The sequence below is a fragment of the Eleutherodactylus coqui genome, chromosome 4 (genome assembly GCF_035609145.1).
Source record: "Eleutherodactylus coqui strain aEleCoq1 chromosome 4, aEleCoq1.hap1, whole genome shotgun sequence".
NCBI lineage: Eukaryota > Metazoa > Chordata > Amphibia > Anura > Eleutherodactylidae > Eleutherodactylus > Eleutherodactylus coqui.
Genome location: NC_089840.1, coordinates 255,213,196 through 255,238,067, shown reverse-complemented (window position 1 = coordinate 255,238,067; position 24,872 = coordinate 255,213,196). Strand labels below are relative to the sequence as shown.

Here is a 24,872-nt window from a genome sequence, read left to right as displayed (position 1 = left end):
TTCAAAAAAATGACATGGAAAATTGCTTCGTCAGGGTGCGGTCACATATTCTGGGTCCGCTATGGATTTTCCGATCAGCATTTACAGTAGCAGCGAAGTTAATGAGACTCAAACAAATCTCATGTACACACTGCTGTGTATAGCTGTAGCATGTCAATTTATGGCATGGATTTCACCCTTTACCTGGCGAATTACTGGCTGGGTGGTAACCCTAATGGGTGTCCATGTGCTTTCTGAAGTGAGTTGCACCCAAGATACTCTGGCACAACTCACACTTGCCCACGTGAATAAAGTCTAAATCAGGTTTTCAATGTATTTCTAAATATACACATAGATTGATTAAGGGTGGTTTCACATTTGTGCTCAAACCTCTGGCCGGAGGTTCTGTCTCAGATGTGGCTGAAAATACCGAAAGAAAAAGCACTGCATGCGGCGCTTTTTCTTCCGTCTAAAAGCCGGCCAGCTGGGCGGAAAGTGGGCAGACCCCATTATAATCAACAAGGTCCGCCCGGTGCTGTTGAGCTCTTTCCAAAGAACCGCTTGGTCATGGGGAATCCCTATTCCTGCACCCCGAACGGAGCAGGAAAGAGGAATCCACAGCGCAGATATGAAGGCACCCTAAGACTAATGCAACCAACTCTTTCCTCCCAGTCTTTGGGATATATAAAGAGGACCCTTTAATGAGGTTGTATGTATTATCACCTCTATCACACTCAGTATCTCATTAATCTTTAAATATTCCGAATCTTCTTGAGAATTGCATGGCAATTGACCATAAAATACAAAAAAAATCCCAAGTTCCAGATGAACATTCCCTACCCAATTATTCATGGACACAGTTGTTCTACTTCCATGATTTGACCACCGTTAAGGAGACCCCTATTTAACCAGAAATTGTAATCTTTCATGTTATTCATTTTCTTCCCATAAACGTTCCTCCCAATGGGTGTGAAGGTGAAGCAAAAGAAGCAATCACTAATATTGGACGACTTCTCCATTTTATATCAGATTTTAGACATTGTATTGAAATTATGGATTTTATTAAGTAATATCACAGAAAATCTCCCCATCTGAGAAGTGTTATATCTTGACATATCCAATCCCTGGGAGAGAAGAAAAACATTAAATACCGTAGTCTTCTCGCAGGATACCTCAAAATAACTATAAACATCTGGAACTTCTACACTTCCCCAGTCAGGATGATAATAAAGATATGTCAGCTTCGTTCTCGGTTGTCTTCCCCTCCACACTAAATCTCTAAATAATCCTTTTAAAGTCTTGAAAATCCTCTGTGGTATCCAAACGAGTGAATTAGTATTGAAATACAGTATGACGGGAAGAAGACACATCTTGATTAAGGCTATTCTACCTTCCATAGAAACAGGGCCGCTTTAAACATAGGACAAATGCATTGGGTCCTCTGGTAGCGCAGATCTCCTGGCAGAGGCACCACTCTTACCTCTATCCTGACCCTAGGGAGGCAGAGACATGTGAAAAGTATTGAGGGGCATAAAAAATAATACAAGTTATAGTCACCTCTTGTGCATCCCCGCTACTCCCGTTACTGCAGTTTCTACTCACTTTCACGTCCAGTGTGCGCATGCCTGTCAAAGCACGCGACTGGTGCAGCCAATGACCGATCTCAGTACCCAATCAGGTTGGTCATTGGCTGCAGTGGTCATGTGCTTAGACAGGCACATGACCACTTACCTGGAAGTGAGTGGAGACTGCGAGGAAGTCGGACAGAGGAGTGCTGGATTAGGTGTGTGTAAGTGCTTATTATAGATTTATAGCAAAAAGTCTGGGATCAAAAGGGCTGGGACGACAGTGAAAGGGAGAGGCTTATTTTAATACATGTGCACTGGGCCAACATGGGTATTAAAACGGTCCTGCAAATGAAGTGTAAGCTTTTCCCAAAGCTCAACCTTCCTTCTAACTTTTCCAACTAAGGGGACTATATTTCATTTAATAAAATCATTAGTATTCTCAGATCCAGTTATCCCCAAATATTTAATAAATTGACCCAATGCAATTTTGCCCCTCCCCCCCCAAAGGAAAAACTTCAACTCATCAATGGCAATACATACGGATTTATTCCAAAAAATCTGAAGACCTTGTAATGATCCATAATGCTTCAAGTCAAAGGCCCTACAGTTGGCATTAACGGACGTGTACCTCGAAATAACATAATGTCATTCACATATAAAGATATGTCCTCCTTAACATCAGCATACTCAATTCAATAACTCCCCCATTCTGCCTAATGGCTGAAGCCAAAGGTGTCAAAATAACCATAAGGGCAAAAGAGGGCAGCCCTGTCTCCTTCACCGATGGATATAGAAAGAGTCAAATATCTGTCAATTTATCCATACACAAGCCGAAGGACAATAATATAAAAGTTTAACCAAGTTAATAAAGAGCTTACCAATTCCCATTCAACTCTACTGTATAAAGGACCATGAAGGCCAAAATCATTTTCTCGACAGGGTTGGGTGGCTCAAGCTGAACATTCATATAAAACTTCCTATTATTCTCAGAGGTGGCACGCCCAGGTAAAAAACCACACTGATCTGGATGAATAATTGACTTGACCCCACAAGGTTGGCAGTGGAATCTTGGCCCTGGCTAGTCTAGCACCAGTGACCAGGCCTTCGTGGAAGTCACTCAGATCGCTGGATTCTCCTATCTAATGTGGATTTGCATTGAAACAAATCCACGTAAAACATGTTACTTCGGGGTTATGGATCTAATTTCCATACACAGAAGCTCCAATCATGAAAGAGCTGGGGATCTCTAATGAAGTGGCCATTCAATATATAGTCATCAGTAACTTGGTCTTGAGGCTTCTTATTCTTTCAGGAAGGGAGTGTTTTCCTTCCGATGAGAAGGATCTCTCTATCTCTATATATAGAAGTAGCACTCATCTCCTTGTGTCGTTGCTTCCTGATCTCTTCCTGTTCTTTTAATGTCTTGTGTACAGATGTTGAGATATCACATATCAAAAGAAATGGTATCAAAATATATGAAGACCCATATAGGGAAAAAAAATCTATTAATACGACATCTATTAAACAACCACCTTCTCCACAGGGGCCAGACACCAATGGATATCTGACCGGGAGAAATAACTTCAACGATATCGACCTCAATCGGAATTTTCCCGATCTTAATATGGTCATGTACTACAATGAAAAACATGGAGGGCCAACGGACCACTTACCACTCCCTGACAACTGGAAAGAACAGGTAGGTTCATGTTTTATAGACCCTTACCAGGGATGTAAGGAGGTACAGAGGTTGTCCTGATAAGCTTTTCCGACCCACAACCCATTCCCAACAGCATCATTAACCCTTTCCAATCCAATTTGTATTCTGGATTTCCTAGATACTCTTTTTCTGCTGTTATACAATGGCGCTATATGCTGGCTAAAGCCAGTACTGCATGAGGGGACACGTTGGATAGGCTCTGACAGCAGAGAGGCTGGCAATACACAGTAAGAGAACCCTGATGGACGTCTTCCAACATCAGAGCTGTACAGCCTTAAATCATAATGTCTTCAGAGGTCAGTCAGTGGATTGGAAAGGGTTAACATAACAACTACTGACACATTATTACTTGTTCACCTATTTTGTGAGAGCTTTTATGAGATTTCAATAATGTATCTGCTTTTTTTAATCAAAAACAGTGCCACTCTAGTCTGTGGCTGTGTGTGGTATTGCAACTAGAGATGAGTGAGCACGTTCGTTAAAGGCTGATGCTTGATCGAGCATCGGTCATGTCGAGTAACTGATTACTGGACCGAGCACCATGCGGGAGAGGGGGTGGTGGCGAGGGGGGGGGAGAGTGAGAGAGATGGTGCTCAATCGAATAGTCAGTTACTCGACAAGACCGATGCTTGATCGAGCATCACCCTTAAACGAGCATGCTCGCTCATCTCTAATTGCAACTCAAGTAAATGATGCTGATCTGCAATACCAGACACAACCAGTGGACAAACGTGGTGCTGAAAGCACAATCATTGTATGAACTGATACGACCCCTTTAGCTGTTGTCCAGGAACGCCTTGCTTCAGTCTTATATTTAGGTTCTTCATCCTCTTATCACTGTACATACCAGAAAAAAGACAGCGGTATGAATATAAAAATATGATCTGTCCCGAGACACATGATTCATATTACATGTCGTCTGCCAACTGCATGAAGTCTTTCTAGTTATCTGCCTTTGTTCCTAGTAAATCCCTCCATTTAGACACTGCTTGCCAAATGCACCAGTCATTATCTATACAGTTTAACGAGAGAGATTTAGTGAAATGACATTGTTTACTCGAACGGAACTGAAAATGTTTTATCAAACTTAGAGCCAATTTACATGGTCATATTTACAGTCCATATGCTGTCCTTATATTCACAGCCCCTGTATGGCCTATCAGGCTATTAACATGAACGATTTTTCAAAAAAATTGCTGTTTTTGCAGATGCGATCAGGACATGTGATGTGCCGTATCCAATGTAAGTTGCGCCACAGTTTCTTAGGTGCAACCTGCATACAGCCACGTGAATCCAGCGTAAAGGGTTAAAGGGGTTTTCCAGACAAATACTATTGATGACTTGTACTCATAGTTCAGCACTAGGGATCCGCCACTCACTATCCCCGGTAATCAGCTGATCATCCGGCTCACTGGCAGTGGAGCCGAGTCGGACATCATCATCGGGGTCAGCACAAGAAGTCTCAGAGATGGCTTGACTTCCATTGAAATCAATGAGTGTTTGTTTGGCACACTTCACGGCAGCACCACCTTTACTAAAACTGGTCTCTGCATATATACAGTTACCCAAAATATTTATGGTTCTGTAATATGCATCCATCGGCCAGGGGTGGACACAGACAGCATGGACAATACATAGGCTCCCAAGGATCACAAGAATGGTGGTCTACTAGTAAACAGAGTAGTAGTGTGCATGCATGACCACCATGCCATTTACTTGTATGAGACCAACGGAGATACCCAAGTGCTGCATTCTGCTAGAAAGTGAATAGAGCAGTGGTCATGCATGTTTAGGCTGGCAGGAGAGGCCTCAAGCAGGTATGATGATCAACTTATCATGGGGGAGACTGCTGGACCCAGCTCAATTATTAGTTGTGACATCATTGGATCCTGGTATCTCTGGGCAAAGGGCCGGTCACAGGCCTTGCTGGGCACTTCACAGTGCGGGTGCATCACAGCCTTAAGGGATAGCAATGTCCTTTCTTGCCCAACAGCAGAACTTTATTCCATTGGAATTTCAAGGAAACAGTCTTCGGATTTAATAGCGGTGCTAAGGGTTTCGCACTGTCAGGAGCTTTTCAATTCGGTGGCGATACTCTTTCGACTGGTGCAGTTGTCACCTGGATACTCCATTGAGGGCCATCGCTCCTCTATCCAAAAGCTGACTCAGCACTCACAGGACCCACAATGGAAACCTTACTCATTCCTTCTGCTTGCTCAGCATTAACCTACAGAGCATCACCACTTCTTAGTAACTCCTTCTGCCCAACACACTCCCTTATATCCGCCCGCTTCTTTCACGCTACATCAACACAGAGCAGTAATCCCTCCTCCTTGTATTCCTGTACCCATCCACTAGGCACTGGACGGCACAATACAATTTAAAGAGGATATTTCCTATAAAGGAGCCAGATATATTGTGTGATATATCTTGCATCTCACATATCCACAAAATTAACAGGCACATATTTTTAAGGCCCCCTGGACCCCATTACACATTCGTACAACTGCTCCATTGACTTGGGACTCAAGGACTGTGGTTGTTCTTGTGACCCCTGATGGACCCAGCAGTTGAACCGCCAACGATCAGGGGCGTACCTATAGAGGGTGCAGGGGATGCGGTTGCACCCAGGCCCAGGAGCCTTAGGGGGCCCATAAGGCCTCTCTTCTCCATATAGGGAGCCCAGTACAATGAATAAAGCATTATAGTTGGGGGTCCTGTTACAGGTTTTGCATTGAGGCCCAGAAGCTTCAACTTATGCCTCTGTGCAGCATGGTTTAGGTATGGGTACGGGTACAGATACAGATAGAGGGGGGCCCCAGCTCACCTCTTGCATATGGCCAATAAAGCCTTTAGTTACGCCCCTGCCAACGATCATACATTATTTTTGGTGAAATAGCCCCTTTAAATATTTGGTTGTCTAGAATGTGCTTATTAATTCGGGAGTCGGAAGAAGGAATCACTTGTTGTGTATTATATCTTTATCTATCACACCGACCTCACTGTCTCCTTAATTAACGTACTTTTTTTTCCTTACCCAAATTTGATCAGGTGGAACCAGAGACACTCGCAACAATCCTCTGGATGGAAAGCTATAATTTCGTCCTTTCAGCAAACCTTCATGGAGGAGCCGTTGTAGCCAACTATCCATTTGATAAAACCAAAGACTTTCGGACCCGAGGTTACCGCCGCATGGCGAGCTATACAGCTACCGCCGACGACAAGCTGTTTAAATCGGTAACTAATCCCATGCTATTCACAAATGTTCTGGAGGCATCTGGATGACATGAAGCTCAGCTTATATTCCGCCATGTAATAAAAGCATATGTAAATGATTACTCCCTCTAAATAGCAACAGGGGCTGTAGTCAACTAGTAGTGGGAAGCAAAATAATAATGCTTAAGCCCAAACTTCCAGATTTTGCCCTTTCAGTCACTTCAGAGTATATGGACATCACCGAGGAGATGTCCAACACTTGGTTTGTTAGCCAGAACATAAAGATGCTTGGTCTGGCTGCAGATATCCATTAACTTGCAACTTCTCCAATGATATTAGCTGGGTTTTTAAAAGCTAGACCTGTCCTCATCAACCGATTGACAGAACGGATAACTTCTATAAGGAAACTGTCTAGGTAAGACAAACCCTTTAAGCAGTTGCCCCAGTGACTAGCTTAAAGTAGGAGATCCAACTATTAGGACAGCCCTCGATCAGTTGTTACGGCAAGAGAAGTAAAAGGAAGCTTTACATAGTCACCATTTTAAAGGGGTATTCCCAAGATTGACTTATATTGCCTATTCTCATGATAACTCATAAAAGCCTGATCAGTGGGGGGTCCCACCGCCAAGACACTACAGATCTTAAGATTCAGGGGTTCTGTCTCCCCATCTTCTCCTCACTTTGGAATAACTGCACCCCCCATAGTAACATGGAAATTGCACAGAACAGTAACCAAGCATGCAGGGTGCTACTCCATTCATTTCAATGGGGCAGATGGAAATTGTGAAGTACAAGCACTCTGCTATCTCCGGTAGTCCCATTGAAGATGAATGTAGCAGCACATGCTCAACTGCTACTCTATTCCGGCTTCTTTTGACTACGAGGGGTGCAGTGAGCCCTCAGTGAGGAGGAGAGGGAAACATGGGACCCCCGTCCTCAAGATCAGTGAAACCCCCACTGATCAGACTTTTATTTCCTATTCTATCACTTTCGCAGAACCCACTTAGATAACGCCACTATCCAGTTTTTCAGGCACCATGATTGACTCTTCTTGACCTCTACTTTGGAGCTGTTGGGAATTTTCAGACATGTGGTATAAGGATTGACCTTATTCGTATGCAGTAAGTGATATATATATGAGGCAATGGTTGATCTCCCTGGCCACACAATTTAGAAAATTAAACAAATCTGGGTGAAAAGTGGCCGGTGGGTAAAGCAACTGTGTTGTATGAATTATAATAAGTAGTGAATGTCTTAAATGGGTTGTCTATTTTTCTTAAACGGTCCTTCGAAGAGAAGTTACTCACAGATAGTCCCAACGACACTCTCTATATACTGCAACGAAACCAGGCAATAAAAGTTCAAATCCCTGCAGCGCCTCCAAAGGAGGAATTAAGGATTGCAGTTTTTAAGGAAAAAGAGATATGCTCTTTAAAACTACTCTCCCCTCTGGGTAATTAATGAAGGTTACAAATATGGAATCCCTGTCAATTAAGTCAGAATGCTCTACTTAGGGAATAGGTTGGGTTTTCTAAAAATGCCTTTAAGAGTATGTTTCATCAGAAAATGACCTATTGTATATAACAAATTTTTATGTTAAACATATTTTAAAATATTTTTTTTATATTTTCAATGTAATGATTTATGTTTTAAAGAAAGGAAATGACCCATTGATCTCTATGGGAAAATGTTGTGGGCATGCTCTGGGACCTGAGAGCTGCAACCATGGCCTATTGTGAATGGTGGATCCTATGTTATCTGTCACCTTTCATTGTTATCCTGCCAGTGGTTATAAGGGGTTGAAGGCTTCTCTACTGATAAACTCTCTACTGATTACTAATCTATTTCCCAATATGGATTGTTACATGAAAAAAATAAAAATACTAAAAATTCTTTAAAAAGCTTCTAGAATTACTAATGTATATCACATGGTAATATTTTTTTAACCAAACATCTGTAGGTATATGAATGCCTTGGGATCATTACATTTCACTAATTGATGTTGGACTTATTTTGACCATCTCCCTACAGCTTGCAACGTCATATTCCTACGCCCATGGCTGGATGCACCACGGGTGGAACTGTGGAGACTACTTCCCCAATGGAATCACTAATGGGGCATCTTGGTATTCACTTTCGAAAGGTGAGAACTAATTATTTCAACAACTATTGAAATCCTCTAAAATTCAGAAGACTTCATAAGTTTGGTACATTTAAAGGGGTTGTCCATGCTTAAAAGAACATGGTTGCTTTCTTCCAAAAACAGCAGCGCACTTGCCCACAGGGTGTCTGGTATTACAGCTTGGCTCCATTGATGTGAGTAGGGTTGAGTTGCGATACCATGTACAACCTATAGATGGGTAGTGCTGTTTTTGGAAAGAAAGCAACCCTGTTTTTCAAAATTTCTACAACCCCTTTAAGGAAATGTCAACAGATTTCATCTAAAATTATATAATATAGCCAGAAAAGACAGGAAAACAGTGTGGATGTAAAGTTTTGAAATGTACATTTTTGTGACTCCTAATTTGGTTGCGTTTCTTGGACTCTTTATCATAAAACACATGAAACTTGATTGTTCGAGGTCACTGAAAGCTAAACCGAGCAAATGCCTAAAATAGTTAATGAGATTATTTCTAGGCGTGTAAATTGTTACCGACGACGCTTTAAATACTTGGTCTGCAGATACCGCGGCGCTCACAACACACAACATTCCTGGTCCTGTATTAATTATCCAGCTAAAAATGGTACAAAGGACATCTTTGTTTTGTTAGGCTCGCCGTATTGCGGTCATTGAACGCATGTTTGTATATTTTGCAGTTACGACATAGCGGTTTTATTTACTGGTGTCACTCGATACTCTTTTGGGTTAAACTTCATTAGCGAACAAAAGCAAGGTCTGGCTCTCGTCCTCAAAATAGCATAAAGGCAACAATTTTATTCTATTTATGGAAGCCACTTAATGCGTTTCGAACCCTTAGCCAACCTTCATTGATATATATCAGGGTGCCATAGAGGGTCAGATGGAGTTTTGGGGGCTGAAGGGCGATTAGTTTGAATTAAAGAGATTTTTCAGGACTTGGATATTGAGTCATCAGTATCAGATCAGTGGGGGGTTGCCATCTGGGACCCTGCCGATCAGCTATTTGAAGAGGTTCCTGTGCCTAGGTGTACACCGCAGGCTCCTCTCTCACTAGTGATATCACATTTATTCATTTCATGGCCTATGTGCAGCTCAGTCCAATTTGGGTGAACAGGACTGAGCTGCTATAGCAATTATGAAATGAACTATGCTGTGCCTGGTATGCAGTGAAGAGGCCACAGTGCTCACTAAAGGGGAACTTAAAATCCATGGTTCAGCTAGTAAGAGATAAAGTATCTCTCAATAGACCACATTTTGTTATCCCCGCGGGAGTCAGCAGATAACATTGTATCATTGCAGCTGCAAAGAAAACAATGCAGCTTTGTGCACAGCTGGACGTGTGAGTAATCATATGCTGGGCTCTGTAAACAGCTCCTGGAGGCCCTTTTACATGCAAATGAAGATGATAAAGTGTTAATGGCTATTAATGGCTTTTAACACTTTATGCAAAAAAAAAACGCAAATTTTTCAGTCCTTTGAAAGATTAACTTTGCATATAAATAGGCCTTAAGTCCCACAGCCTTTCTAGACAGCTGATCAGTGGCACTCTTGGCTGACGGAGACTCACTGATCTGATATTGATAACCTATCTTGAGATTAGCTCATTAATATTCAAGTCATTTTAAAAAAAACTTTAACAAGGGCAACATAGACATCTATGTGTTCTCTTTGTTTGTACGGGTCTTTTATGAAAACACACATGCTTATTAGGGTAATTTTCTGGCTAAGAGTCTAGCCTAAAGCCAGAAAATGGGACTTTAGGCAAAGTAGGGTTGCTTCACTCGTCACTTTTAGGCTGCTTCCCTGTTAAAAAGGTTATCCCAAAAGTTAAACTTTATGATCATGGGGGTCTTACTACTGATGACCCCACCTATCCTGAGAACGGGAGTCCCATGTCCCCCAATTCTGTCACTGTGAGCTCGCTGCCCTGACCCTCAGTGATATCAGATTGGATGGAGCGAAGGCCGAGCATACACGGCTACTGCTTCATTCATTTCAATAGGGCTGACAGTAATAGCTGAGTACAAGTGCTTAGCCATCTCCAAGACTCCCATTGAAAAATAATGAAGTGGTACCAGGCATGTGTGACCAGCACTCCATTCAATCTCCTCTGGGCGGTGTAGTGAGCCCGAGTGAGGAGGAGGGAGGATATGGCAACCCTGTTCTCACGATCGGTGGGGATCTCAGTAGTGAGACCCCACCAATCATAAAGTTATCACCTATGCTGTGGTAGGCATTACCTTTCGATTGTGGGATAATCCCTTTAATCTGAAAAGCATCATATATAGAATAATACCATCATAGAATGCCTAAAAAAACCTTCAAAGAGTATCTAGATAATATGGCCTTTATATTTGACTCTGCCATACAATGATCACACAATACAATTCAGTAAGTCACAGTAGCCTATGAGTTCTTATGAAAATTTGACAATTCTTCACCGACAAGAACTTTACTGATACTAAAAATTTACAAATCTTTATTTATATACATTAAAAACGAGCCATATGCATATTTGCATTGGTAAATTCCTTATAAGTCCATATAATATTTGGACCCAATAGATATGACTACCAAACTCTCTCATACACGTAGCCAAATTTATTACCCACAAATGGCAGAGTGTGTCAGGAACGATAATGCCTGGCACACCCCCTTATGCCAGATATAACTTCTTAGATTAGGTTTTGCTCTTCTCACCACCCTGAGCAGATAGAGCATAAACTGCAAATCCAGTCAAAGATGGTCAATTGATGTCTGTATGCAGTAATGCTTTTACTCAAAAGATGGTTTGGTAGATGTTTTATATAAACTCCCTCGGCCTTAGCACAAACCGGGAGTTTTTAGTCGATTCAGTTCATTAAGGTCCATCGACGCGTTTCCATGACATTATACACATGTCATTTCATCAGGATGGAGGGAAATTTTTTTTTAAACTTTGGCTTCTCAAAGCCCTTTTTAGTTATATCACTGACAGCGTGTGCTCTACGTAGTGATCTGTCTCATAGACCTTAGTAAGGCTTATAGATGCCACCAAGTCTGCGCTGATAAAGGCAGGACTACATGGACAGAGACGAGTATCCTCTACTGGTCTATGAAGCTGTTCACTTAGATCCTCCGCTTAGTGTTCCCCTCATGGGAAAACACAGAAAAATTCAACCTTTCTGACAATGTTGTTCTGTGCTGGTAACAGCAAGCAATAGAACATGCATCTACTGGAAATCGCCAGGATGCACAGGCTATATTTAATAGCAGTAGGCAAATAGATGCATCAGCCACTGTTTAACCACCGTTTTGCCTTTCTGACAATGTTGTTCTGGGCTGATGAAAGTGAGCAACAGAGCGTGCATCTGCTGGAAATTACCAGGATGTGCAGTCTATATTTGATAATAATAGACAGTAGATGCTTCAACCTCTGTTAGCCACCGTTTTACCTTTCTGATAATGTTATTCCGGGCTGATACCAGCAAGCAACAGCTGGAAAATGCCAAGATGCACAGTCTATATTCGATAACGATAGACAATAGATGCATCAACCCCTGCCAGCCACCGCTTTGCCTCTATGACAATGTTGTTGGGCTTCTGTACCTCTCTGACTTCTTTGCCCCGTAAATGTGGGCTTCTTGGAACTATCTGCCCCATAAATGTGGGCTCTCTCATTTTCATCTATGCCTCGTATAGCATGGGCTTTCCTTTCTCATTGACCCGTGTATCCCTTATTGGGTAATGGTTCCGGTGCTTGCTATCTGCACAGAACAACATTGATAGAAATGTAGAATGGAGGCTAACAGAGACTGATGCATCTACTGTCTATTATTATCAAAGATAGACGGCACATCCTGGCAAGTTCCAGCAGATGCACCTTCTGTTGCTTGCTGTTATCAGCCCAGAATAACATTGTCATAAAGGCAAAATGGTGGCTAACAGAAGCTGAAGCATCCATTGTCTATTGCTATCAAATATAGACTGTGCATCCTGAAGATCTCCAGCAGATGCACGTTCTATCACTTGCTGGTATCAGCCCAGAACAACATTGTCATAGAGGCAAAGCGGTGGCTGGCAGGGGTTGATGCATCTATTGTCTATCGTTATCGAATATAGACTGTGCATCTTGGCATTTTCCAGCTGTTGCTTGCTGGTATCAGCCCGGAATAACATTATCAGAAAGGTAAAACGGTGGCTAACAGAGGTTGAAGCATCTACTGTCTATTATTATCAAATATAGACTGCACATCCTGGTAATTTCCAGCAGATGCACGCTCTGTTGCTCACTTTCATCAGCCCAGAACAACATTGTCAGAAAGGCAAAACGGTGGTTAAACAGTGGCTGATGCATCTATTTGCCTACTGCTATTAAATATAGCCTGTGCATCCTGGCGATTTCCAGTAGATGCATGTTCTATTGCTTGCTGTTACCAGCACAGAACAACATTGTCAGAAAGGTTGAATTTTTCTGTGTTTTCCCATGAGGGGAACACTAAGCGGAGGATCTAAGTGAACAGCTTCATAGACCAGTAGAGGATACTCGTCTCTGTCCATGTAGTCCTGCCTTTATCAGCGCAAACTTGGTGGCATCTATAAGCCTTACTAAGGTCTATGAGACAGATCACTACGTAGAGCACACGCTGTCAGTGATATAACTAAAAAGGGCTTTGAGAAGCCAAAGTTTCAAAAAAATTTTTTCCCTCCATCCTGATGAAATGACATGTGTATAATGTCATGGAAACGCGTTGATGGACCTTAATGAACTGAATCGACTAAAAACTCCCGGTTTGTGCTAAGGCCGAGGGAGTTTATATAAAACATCTACCAAACCATCTTTTGAGTAAAAGCATTACTGCGTACAGACATCAATTGACCATCTTTGACTGGATTTGCAGTTTATGCTCTATCTGCTCAGGGTGGTGAGAAGAGCAAAACCTAATCTAAGAAGTTATATCTGGCATAAGGGGGTGTGCCAGGCATTATCGTTCCTGACACACTCTGCCATTTGTGGGTAATAAATTTGGCCACAATACAATTCAGTGCTTAAAAAAAAACAACAACACAAAACCCCCATACATGCCCCATGGCTAAATAATACTTACATACAGTGTCCACAAAATACCGCCATACAGAGCAGTGCAGAACAAGAAACTGACAAGCAAATATGCACCTGTGAATACGAAACCTGTAACATAGCCCCAAAATACCATGTGCCATTTATTATGTGGAGCTCTTTGAGCCCCCTCAAGTACTAGGACCCCCGCTACAACTGCTACCTCTGCAACCCCTATAGATCTAATGTACTATAATGCAGTGGAGCAGTTAGCTTTTCCTAAATCATATGACTGTATAGAGCCTGTGTATAGATGACACTTCCCACAATGCAATTTAATAAGTAGATATGGAGGACCAGGATAAAATACTAGGAGATTTCAGCTCTGAAGGATGAATGCAGTTTTATACTATAGCAGTAAGTGAGGCAATGTATTTACAAAGTTAGGGTCCAGGCATTCAGCATTGATCCCCTATTGTATATGGATTGTGTTCGCATTTTTATGATGCCTGATTTTTTGCTATGTTCTTGTGATGGACAGGGATGCAAGACTTCAATTACCTTTATAAGAATTGCTTTGAAATTACGCTGGAGTTGAGCTGCAACAAGTTTCCACGTCAGGCGGAGCTAGAACGGGAATGGTTCGGTAACAGGGAAGCGCTGGTCACATTCATAGAACAGGTAAAGATTCTTCTAGTTGTTGCATTGTGAGCGTCTGACTGCAACGGGCAAAAACTGCAGCGTCGAATTGCATGTGCATTTGGGTATCCCCATTGACGTCTATGGGGACCATCGATGTGCAAATGTGCAGGGCAATAGAGCATGCTGCATTTTTTTTCCCTGTGACCGAAATGTGCACATGTGAGCAAACCCATTGAAATCAATGCACAGAAAAAGGGAGTAGGTCCAGCGTAGGATAAAAACTCTTTATGGAAAAATCCAGACTGGCATAGAGGAAGCATGTGCATATTTCAGGCAAGCCGGTCCTTGCATGGGAGTTAGTGCAGAGGAGCTGGTTTGCATTGAAATCAATGGGTTATATTATCTGCGTATTGCTTGCAAATTTTGCATGCGCAAACAAGCCCCTGTGAAAGGGCCTAAGGGCTAGCTGACATCTGTGTTCAGGCTTTCTGTCTCTCTGTTCTGTTTTTGGAGCAGAGAAGTGAAATTAAAACTGAAATAAATGTTTCTTTTTCCCCATTGATTTCAATGGGTTTACAAAAAGTAGAAAGCTCTCAGTTTGCTTCTGTTCTGTCAGGTTTCCATTTTTTAAATGGAGCAAATATCACTGCAGACTATTAGTTCCTTTATAATAACAGAAATCTAACAGAATGGAAGCGGACGCAGAGCTTCCTACCAGCAAGGGACGCAGACCATTATCCGTATATACCGGGTTAGTGTGGGTGTGCACCACTGTACCATTTGCTATGCCATACACCTTCATTGTGTCAAGAGTTTGTATCTACAGTTGAGAATAACTGTGTACATAAGTTGTTGAAAGCAATTGAACAACTCCGCTCGTTCCTCCTGCGCCATCGAATCATCCTACCTGCATAACATACACTATCTTATCAGTAATTGGACACATGAGCACCTGAAGTAGTATTTATTTCCATATGTTAATACTTAATGAGAGGGGAAAAAAGGGCCATAAAGTACCATAAAAAACATTTTTTTTAAATAAGGAAAATGTATAAAATACAAAAAAGATGAATTCCTGATTTAAAAAAAAAATATATTTTTTTTTTAGTAGTTTTTTGTTTCCTCATATTTTTTGGAGTCATTACCTAGTTACTGTTAAAATATAGGGGTATGTTCTACGGTTTAGACAATGTGCCAAACAATTGTTTTTGTTGCCTGTTTTTGTTTTATATGTTAATACTTAGTGGGGCTCCTTTGGCCTTAATGACATCGCATACTATCTGTGGCTTGATGATGATTATCCGTTCAGTCCCATCTGACCATCGGTCACTCTATGGATCAATGTTCTCCACACATTCCTGTCTTTCACGGCTTCTTTCAGTTCCATGATTGACATGTTGGCGGTGGCCTTGATTGTATCTAGCCATCGTGTTCTTTGTCGTCCTGATCCTCTCTTTCCACTGACCTTGCCGAGCATCAGTACTGTTTCCAGTGAGTTAGTGCGCATTATGTATCCAAAAAAAGAGGGCCACTGTTTGATGATTTTGCCCTCTAGTGATATTTTCGGTTTGACGCAATCTAACACTACCTTGTTCATTGTCATGGCGGTCCAAGGTATACGTAGCATTCTCCTCCAGCACCAGAGCTCAAACGCATCAATTTTCCTCCTGTCTGTTTTTCTGAATGTCCAACTTTCGCAACGATATGTCTTTATGGGAAAGACGATTGCATTGACCAGTCTGGTTTTTGTTGCAATGCTAATATCCTTGCTTTTCCAGATCTTTTCCATTCCTTGCATTGCATTCCTACCAAGTGTAATCCGTCTATTGATCTCGGGTCCAGATTGCCCGTTGCAATCAATTTTGGATCCAACTAAAATGAAATGGATCGAATCGACTTCTTCGTTGTTAATTTTTATGTTCACTGTACCATTTCCTACCACGGTCATGACTTTCGCTTTCTTGCTGTTGAGGTACAGTCCCATGTGTTCGCTTTCCTTTTGCACTCATTGGATAAGGTATTCCAGGTCCCTATCACTTTCCACAAGCAGGGTGCTGTCATCTGCATATCGGAGGTTGTTGACATTTCTGCCACCGATTTTGACTCTGATTTCTGATTGGTCCAGATTGCATCGCCTCCTGATCATTTCTGCGTACAGATTGAACAGGGCTGGTGATAGAATGCAGCCTTGCCGTCGTCTTTTTCGATTCTGAACCAATCCGTGTTTCCATAAGCCGTCCTGACTGTTGCTTCTTGGTTGTTGTAAAGCGACCTCATAAGCTGTTCACTATGTTGTGGGATGCCCATTCGCTTCAGACACTTCCAAAGTTTGTCATGTTCGACACAGTAAAATGCCTTGCTGTAGTCGATGACACACATATACACGTCCTTTTGATACTCTTGGGTCTTCTCCATGATCCAGCGCAGGTTCGCGATTTGGTCTCTGGTGCCACGTCCTTTGCGGAAGCAAGCTTGTATCTGTGGCATACTTTCTACTAAGGTCTGAAAAACTTCTGCTGGTATTTACCTCCTTTCATTCTGCAAACGTCTGGTGGCAAAGAAGACACTGTTAATTTTTCCTGACCTGATGTTCTAGTTCATCCCAAAGAGGGTTCAGGTCGGGACTCTGTGCAGCCAGTCCAATCGTGGATTTGGGACAAGGCGAGTTGTCTTGTTGGAAGTATTGGTGACCATTCCCAGAGTTATTGTCTTATTGTCAGCTGCACATTATTGTATAGAATGTTATGGTAAACTGCCATGTTCATGGTTCTACAACCAAAGGGCTAAGACCATGCCACATAAAACATCTCCAGACCATAATGGAACCTCTGCCATACTTAACTATTGGCACAACACACTCAGGTAAAAGGCGTTCTCCAGAATCCTTTACACCCAGGTACGTCTGTCTGATCTGAAGATGGAGTAACGTGGTTCATCACTCCATAGAACATTCTTCCATTGCTCAACTGTCCAATGACGATGCTCTTTGCACCATTGTAGACAGGCCAATGCATTGTGCTTCGGGATGGTCATCTTGTGTGCAGCGGCATAATCCGTATATCCAATAGCATGCAGTTCCCATCCCCAACTATGGCTGACACCTCTTAGGTTCTGCATCATCCATGGTTTAGGACATGTGACATGTTAATAAGACACAATATACTCTACTGATAGGGGAATACTTTAGAATAGTGTATATATAAGAGGTATAATATAACATTGCTTCCTCGAGACAGAAAGCCTGACGGAGTTGCATGAGTCCTAAAGGTTACAACAAACTCTGCCCCACCGCAAAAACGTGAACGCTCCAGTGTAATTATGGGTTATAGGGGTCACCATATCCAGAAAGTCACGGAGGTATTGGCTGTGCGCGTCCCATAAATGAGCTGCTTTCATTGGCATACCTTAACGTAAGGATATACCTATAAAACAAAACTGAAGGAACCCGGGAAAGGAAATTGAAAGAGGAAGAACAGAACACTAAGCCTTCACATCATGGCCCCTACTCGCCTGAGGCCACATTAACTGCATACACTACGCACTTTGTTGGGCGTCCAACTTCACAGTTAATATGATGTTGCCCGGCAAACATAGAACAAACCACGCTCAGTGATACATTTTGTTTTATAGGCCCCCTAAACTCCAACAGCCTTTACTGGTAGTAGTCATATAGGAGAGGAATAATTGTCTCTGTGTTCTTTGGGCCAAGCAAGAAGTGGGGCATTTAAAAACACAGAGCGCTTTGTAAAGGCCTGGCCGATGTGTTTGTATGTCTTATTTAAGAGCACGTAATTAAATGTGACACTTTGATTAGCAAATCATTTACTCTCAGGACAGGATTGTAAAGAAGCATTCCCCATGAGCCCGCAGCCAAGTCCTTTCCCACTCCAAACTACTGTACATCGACTGGGGCTTCATTCTCCCCCCGGATGCATATCTTGATCCTGTAAGGGCAGCGTTTGAGAATAAAGGTGGTGGTGGGGGGGGGGGGGTTTATCATCAGGGGTATTTTTGACGCCGCTTTTCCTTCTCCAGTTTAAAATGTGACAAATGTATCAATTTGTTGCATCTCTAGAGAAGTGGAGTCAAGTTGTACACCAACCGGCTCCTGGAGTGAGATGGCAAGAAGTTTTATGACAGTTTGAGAAGTCACAATCCTTTAATCTGATTAAAAAAGTTATCGTACTTAAACTCCGCCCCCATTTGTAGACACTTTGGAAAAGTAACATAGTAGCATAGTATGGAAGACCGAATGAAGACAATGTCCATCTAGTTCAGCCTGTTTATCCGCCTAAGTTGTTGATCCAGAGGAAGGCAAAAAAAAAACAAGAGGCAGGAGCCAATTAGCCCATTTGGGGGAAAATTCCTTCCCAACTCCCTGTAGTGGAATGAGAGGCGTAACATCTGGCGCAAATCAATAGTAAATCTGTCTAAATTGATTTGCACCAAAAAAAGTTCCTATTTTGTGCAACAACTAATAAATGTGTCCCAATGGCTCACATTTTAGATGCATAAGTTAGGCTGCTTTCACACCTGCGTTAGGGTCAGTTCAGGGTTTCCGTCTCTCTGCTCCATTTTTGGAGGTAAGAAACTGAGAAAAACTAAACCGTTTTTTTTTTCCCCATTGATTTTAATGGGGTTTCAAAAAAAAAAAAGGAAAATGAACTAAAGGGCTTCCATTCCGTCAGGTTTCCGTTTTTATTGGATGAAAAATAGTCTGCAGTACTATTTTTTTGTCCAATAAAACAGAAACCTGATAGAATAGAAGCAAACGGAAGCACAACCAGAGGCAAAAGGTTCCAGGTCTAAGGACGGAGTCAAACTGGCAGGCAGGAAATTTGTGTCTTTTCAGACTATGGGCTTATTTACAAGAGCGATATTCTTGCATGAGTTTTGTGCAGTGCGATGCGATTAGCACAAAACTCGCACAATTAGGGCTCAGTCACACAGGCGTTTAGTCGCGCGATTTTTTGGGCACATGACTGATGTGTTCAAAAAATCTTGTGACCTAAACCGGCGTCACAGCGGAAAAACCGCTGCTAGCAGCATTTATTCGCACACAAGGGCTCGGTCACACAGGCGTTTTGACGCTGCCCACTATCCTCTGCCACAGCTGTGCCACAGCTGTCACAGAGGAGCGCGATGTTCTCCCATTGAATGGGCTGCCGGCAAGCAGTGTAGTAATTTTCGGGGAAGGGCTTCAAATATAAGCCCTTCCCTGAAAACCATCCTAAAAAAGTGTAAAGAAAAAAAAAAATCTATACTTACCTCTCTGCAGCTGCCGGGGCTCAGCCGCGTCCAGCCGGCTCTTCTCCTGAACTGCTCTCAGTTGTATTCATTGAATTCAATGGAAGAACATTGCGCTCCTCTGTAACAGCTGTGACAGTTGTGGCAGAGGATCACGATCTTCAGTATATGTGCTCAATGGGGTCGGCGCTGCTGCCGCCGGCCCCATTGAGCGCGCATACACAGAACACCGATTTGCCGCAGAACGCAGTTACATGCGTTCTGTGAATCATTGTATCCTATAATTTTCGCCACATGCGTTTGTGCGCATGTAAAATTCGCACATGTGACCACTCCCATTGAAAAGCATTGGGTCTATATAGATGCGGATCACAGACGCAACTGTCAGACGCGCGTACAAACACCCGTGTGACTGAGCGCTTATGGAAACCATCCTTTTGAGTGGATTCATTCACACGAGTGAGCTTTTCCTTGCAGCATCACTGCGGGGAAAAAAAATCTCTTTCCTCGGAATGCCTCATCCATTGCTTTCAATGGGACCTTAAAGCCATTGCATGGCACTCGCATGCAGCATGATGTGCATGCAAATGCTATCACTGCTTCCCACTAAAAGTCAACAGGAAAAAAAAACTTGCAATCCTAGTGGAAAACGCACGTGAGGATCGCAATTTCACAGAAGTGAAGCAATTTGATTTTAATCAAAAACGCTTCATATCGCCAAGAAAAACGCATGTTGGCAAGCGTTCGCCTATGTGAATAAGCTCTAAGAAAGCAGATACAACAATGAAGTACAGCGGGGAATGGAGAAGTATATAAATAAACTAAATGACCAGAACTGCCCAAACTGGACTGGTCCTTCAAGCAAAGCACCCGCCTCAAAAAGGGCAACCCCACTGTGGGAGAGAGAGACCACGAGCCAGTCCATGGTGCATTGGTGACACCTGACTCTAAATGCTAAACTACAAAGTCCTAAATACCAAGCTAATTGTGGTGATTAGACTGCTAGATACAGAATCTTTGGCTATGAAATCCCAAGACACACTGTCAAAATAGAATGGCCATACACAGGACATATAATCCACACCCCTTCTACCAAGGGGCTGGTTTAAATACCTTAACATAGGGCTGAAAGACATCCTAGGCAGCCTAACAGCGCTGGCACGAGAGGGAGATATTACTCCCCTAGTGGCAAGAGCAGAATGGGACTGCATATGGGCTACCAGACTCATCACATGGTCCAGGGCTGTCGGTAGACTTCAACTCGGACCTGGAAGGCATGGTGCTGGCAGTGCTGTAACATCTTCTCTGTAGCCATAGAGTTCAATTATAATATTTTGGCTGCCAACAGCAACTGCTAGAAGGAGTTTAGGAGATTACAACTTTATTGTTGAGCCCAGTGAGTGGGTTGTATACAGTAAGGTAGACATCCAGACTGTGGATTTTAGAGCTGTGTGCAGAGAATAAAGTTGCAATCCCTAAAAAGGTACATTACTAAAATTAAAAGGGTTATCTAAGAACCCAAAAAGCGTAAAACATCTTCAAATGTTATGAGACGTTAAAAGAAATACATTCCAGCGCTGAGGTTCTGGCAGATCCCCACCGGTCTCTTGTACTACTTGTGACTACGGCAGCCAATTAGTGACAATTAGCCTTGGTGGTCCTGTACCGTGCAGCCGGCATCATCCCTCCCATCGCTGCAAACGTTTAAACATAAGATATACAACACCGTTGAATGGATCATTGTGACATACCGCAATAATCAGTGTTTCTGTCAATATACGGTGCTGTAAGGGACCTGACAAGTTGGTTGACCAGGCAAATGCCAATCAGAAAATAGACAAAAAATGGAAACATCCTTGTTGGTAAGTCGCAGAATTTATATGCACGGCTCATTACATCTGGGGTTCTACAGCTTTGTGATAACTTGTCTGAAAGTGATAACAACAATCGACTTCAGTTATTGTTATTTTTGCCTAGGTTCACAAAGGAATTAAAGGGACGGTGACAGACGAGAATAACAACGGTATAGCCAACGCCGTGGTCTCAGTTGCTGGCGTTAACCATAACATATTTTCCGGTAAGTCCAGGTTCAGACTTTGACACTTGTCCCGTAACCCAATTTCTAATGAAGTTGACTGATTCATCATTATGTTGTTCCTATAGGCGAGGGAGGAGATTACTTCCGCCTGTTATTACCGGACACTTACACAGTTACCGTGTCGGCAGATGGGTACTATGCAAAGACCGCAACTGTGGTAGTTGGACCAAATGAGGCCACAGTGGTGAGTTTTAACATGGGAGTAGTTATGGGGGGTGAAGGGGTTGCATCAGCATTTGGGCACTGTTGACTTAACGTGTCCAGAGGTCTTGGGTAGTTGAGAAGTATGGTAGAGATCAATGCTAACTCCTCTGATCTCAGCTTTGGGGATTCCAGTGGCATAAATCCATTGCATGTAAGGGCACAATTTTTATCATAGGACTTCCCGTGGCTGAGGAAAGTCAATGTCACTTAAATGGAATGTATCACCTTTTTTTAATTCTACTGTCCGTACATGACTATGGGGGTGGACATCTTGCCAAAGGTGCTGTTAACTGCACTCGGAAATGTGCTTTACAGTAGTCTTATGGACTATAGGAACCTGTAGATTGGAAATGTTCATTCACTTCAATGGGATAATGTTGTGGGCATGCTCTGGGACCTGTGCAGAGGTCATTGTGCAGGGAGGGGAGCTGTGATCATCACCTATTGTGAATGGTGGATCTGGTGTTATCTACGGTATATACAAGTGTCCCCCTTCAGTATAATCCTGCCTGCGATGATGATAAGTTTTCTATACAGAACAGCAAGTCTCAGAGTATTATTAGGCTTAGTGGTCAGAGTGAAAACTGCAAGATTTCAGGATTGTTCTTAATATAGATTGGGACATTAAAGGGATTGTCTGGCTACTGGACAACCCCCTTTTCATAGGGCTGCCTGGGGTAAAGTAACTGAGTACTTACCTCTCTGCCGCTGCTGGGATCCAGTGCTGCAGCCCCACTGTGGTCCTGGCATTTGTTGTGATAGCGGCCATCACAGGAAGTCAGGTGACAGCTGCAGTCAATCGGAAGCTGCAGTGTCATGTTCCAGAACACTTGGCATCATGGCACTCAGGATGTCAGCAGCTATCACAACAAACACTGGGACCACAGTGTGGCTTCAGCGCTGGATCACCATAGTGGCATAGCACTAAGTACTTCTCAGTTTATTATTTTAGCAAAAGGCAGCCCTACTGAATTGTTAATGGACATCCCCTTAAGAAATGTAAAAAAGTCACCAAAAATTCTTTAAACATATGTTTCAAAAAACTTTATTTAAACAATAGGTGATTTTTTTCTGATGACATATTCTCTTTACTTTTATGGAGACAACAATATTATGGGCTTCAGTTCATTAGTAATTCCTTTGGTGTCCATAAAAGCCATAAGGCTTCATAAAGTTGTCATTTTGGAGCTGTTTTTCTTGTGGTCAATCTTATGTTACAAATCCAAAAATGTTCATAAGTTAAACAGTTGTAAACCGGTGATATATGTCTAGTCAATTTTATTGAAGTAAAAGTGGGCATGGATTTTAGAAGGCCATTAACCCCTAATTGGACCACATCTATAAGCCTCAACACTATGAAGAACATGCATTAGTGGAACAGAGTGAGGAAGATTGGTAATATCGGCACGTTTTTGGCAAGACATACACTGAACGGCCACTTTACTAGAGACTCCTGTTTAGTAATGTGTTGGACCTCCTCTGACCTTCAGAACCACAGCAATTCATCGTGGTGTAGAATCCTATAGGTGTTGAAATTGTTCTGCAGGAATATCGGCCCCTGCGGACAGCAAACGTCTTGTAGTTATTGTAAATTAGACGGAGCTGTTCACATCTTTTGACAAGCTGACAGGAAGGGTTCATCGATTCACACTGCTTGTGCCAAATTCTGAACCTCCCATAAGCACGGTGGAACAGAGATCTGGATTCATCTGAACAGGCAATGCTTTTCCACTACTACACGTGATAAACGTTTTGTACACTTTTGCTCTCTGGAGTATTGTCTTTCTGCTTCTCTTAGACAGCAATGGCGCTGTAACTTGTCGTTTGTTGTTACAGCCCATCCATGCTAAGGAATGCCGAGTTGTGTGTTCGGCATATTGGTTGGAGCACCACTTGACTGGGCAGTGCCTGTTCATTAGAATGTTTTTGGCATCATCTTCCTCTGACCCCTTTCGGCGATGAGTTGTTTCCATCCACAGAATCCCCTTTTGCTGGATGTTTTTCCTCAATCACACTATTCTCCGTATACTCTCCACATTGCTCCACATTCTTGGCCACCGCCTAGTCTAGCACCGATGACCAGGCCTTATTGGAAAGTGGAATATGGGCCGGCTGTTCACATATCAGATGCTGGCTTGATAAAGACCTATTATGGTTGAAACGTTGTCTGGTTGACATGATGGTGGAACAATCAAGTCCTTTCTTTATATGAAGTGATAGTTTGTCACCATTTATATGCTGCCATCTTATAATTTACTTGAGGCCTCGTTGGAAGTCGCCCAAATTGCTGTTTTTTCCAATTCTACTGTAGCTTCACACGGAAACTCATCCACTAAAAACTTGTCACATGATTTTATGCTGCACTCACGGGTCTGATTGCCATATAGGGGAGCACCAATCGTGAAAGTCCCGGGGCTCTAATAAAAGGGTCATTCACTGTATATCCAAGGAACACCCTAGTAAAATCTAACCTCAGGTAAAGGTCCTCCAGGTGCTATGAACTATAGTTTCTCAGAAGAAACTACCAGCATTTATAGCACCTCTTACCATAACTACAGTAGCTAAAAAATTACCAAAGTTGTCCAATTAGTTTCTGTTCTTTGCTTGACTTATCTTTCTTTTTAAATCTTCAGCTTAATTTTCAGTTAAAGAAGGAGAAAGTCAACTCAAGTTCAAAGGAAAAGTTGCTTTCAAGAAACCTAAACTCCAAGAACCATATAAAAAAGGTCGTTCCAAGAGCAGCCAACAGAAGGAAAGGGAGATGAACGCATCGCATGGTTATTGGGGTGGGTGGGGAGGGGGGGGGGGGTGTAACAGAGTCTTCCAGCTCATTTTGTCACACAACATAATTCTATTCTTTAAAAGGACTTGAGGAGCCAGTAGACAAAACCTAAGACAGAGAATCTAAGATGATGCAGTATTAAGGTATTTTATAACATGTATTTATATCAGAAGAAATCTTACAATATAGGTTTAATCGTTCCAGAATGACATCATAGAATCCATAGAGATGACATACT

At 42.4% G+C, this 24,872-nt stretch overlaps 1 protein-coding gene across 1 annotated transcript in view; it reads left to right on the top strand.

Annotated features, from left to right (window-relative positions):
* The window catches only part of CPN1 (carboxypeptidase N subunit 1), a 41,558-nt gene extending 16,921 nt beyond the window's left edge, over positions 1-24,637 (top strand). The window contains exons 3-9 of the mRNA XM_066601129.1: positions 3,091-3,246; positions 6,319-6,504; positions 8,515-8,626; positions 14,203-14,342; positions 21,528-21,627; positions 21,714-21,832; positions 24,486-24,637. Coding sequence (XP_066457226.1) covers positions 3,091-3,246; positions 6,319-6,504; positions 8,515-8,626; positions 14,203-14,342; positions 21,528-21,627; positions 21,714-21,832; positions 24,486-24,617 — 945 coding nt within the window. The 3' untranslated portion in view covers positions 24,618-24,637. The remainder of the gene's footprint in view (positions 1-3,090; positions 3,247-6,318; positions 6,505-8,514; positions 8,627-14,202; positions 14,343-21,527; positions 21,628-21,713; positions 21,833-24,485) is intronic.
* Positions 24,638-24,872: the final 235 nt, after the last annotated feature.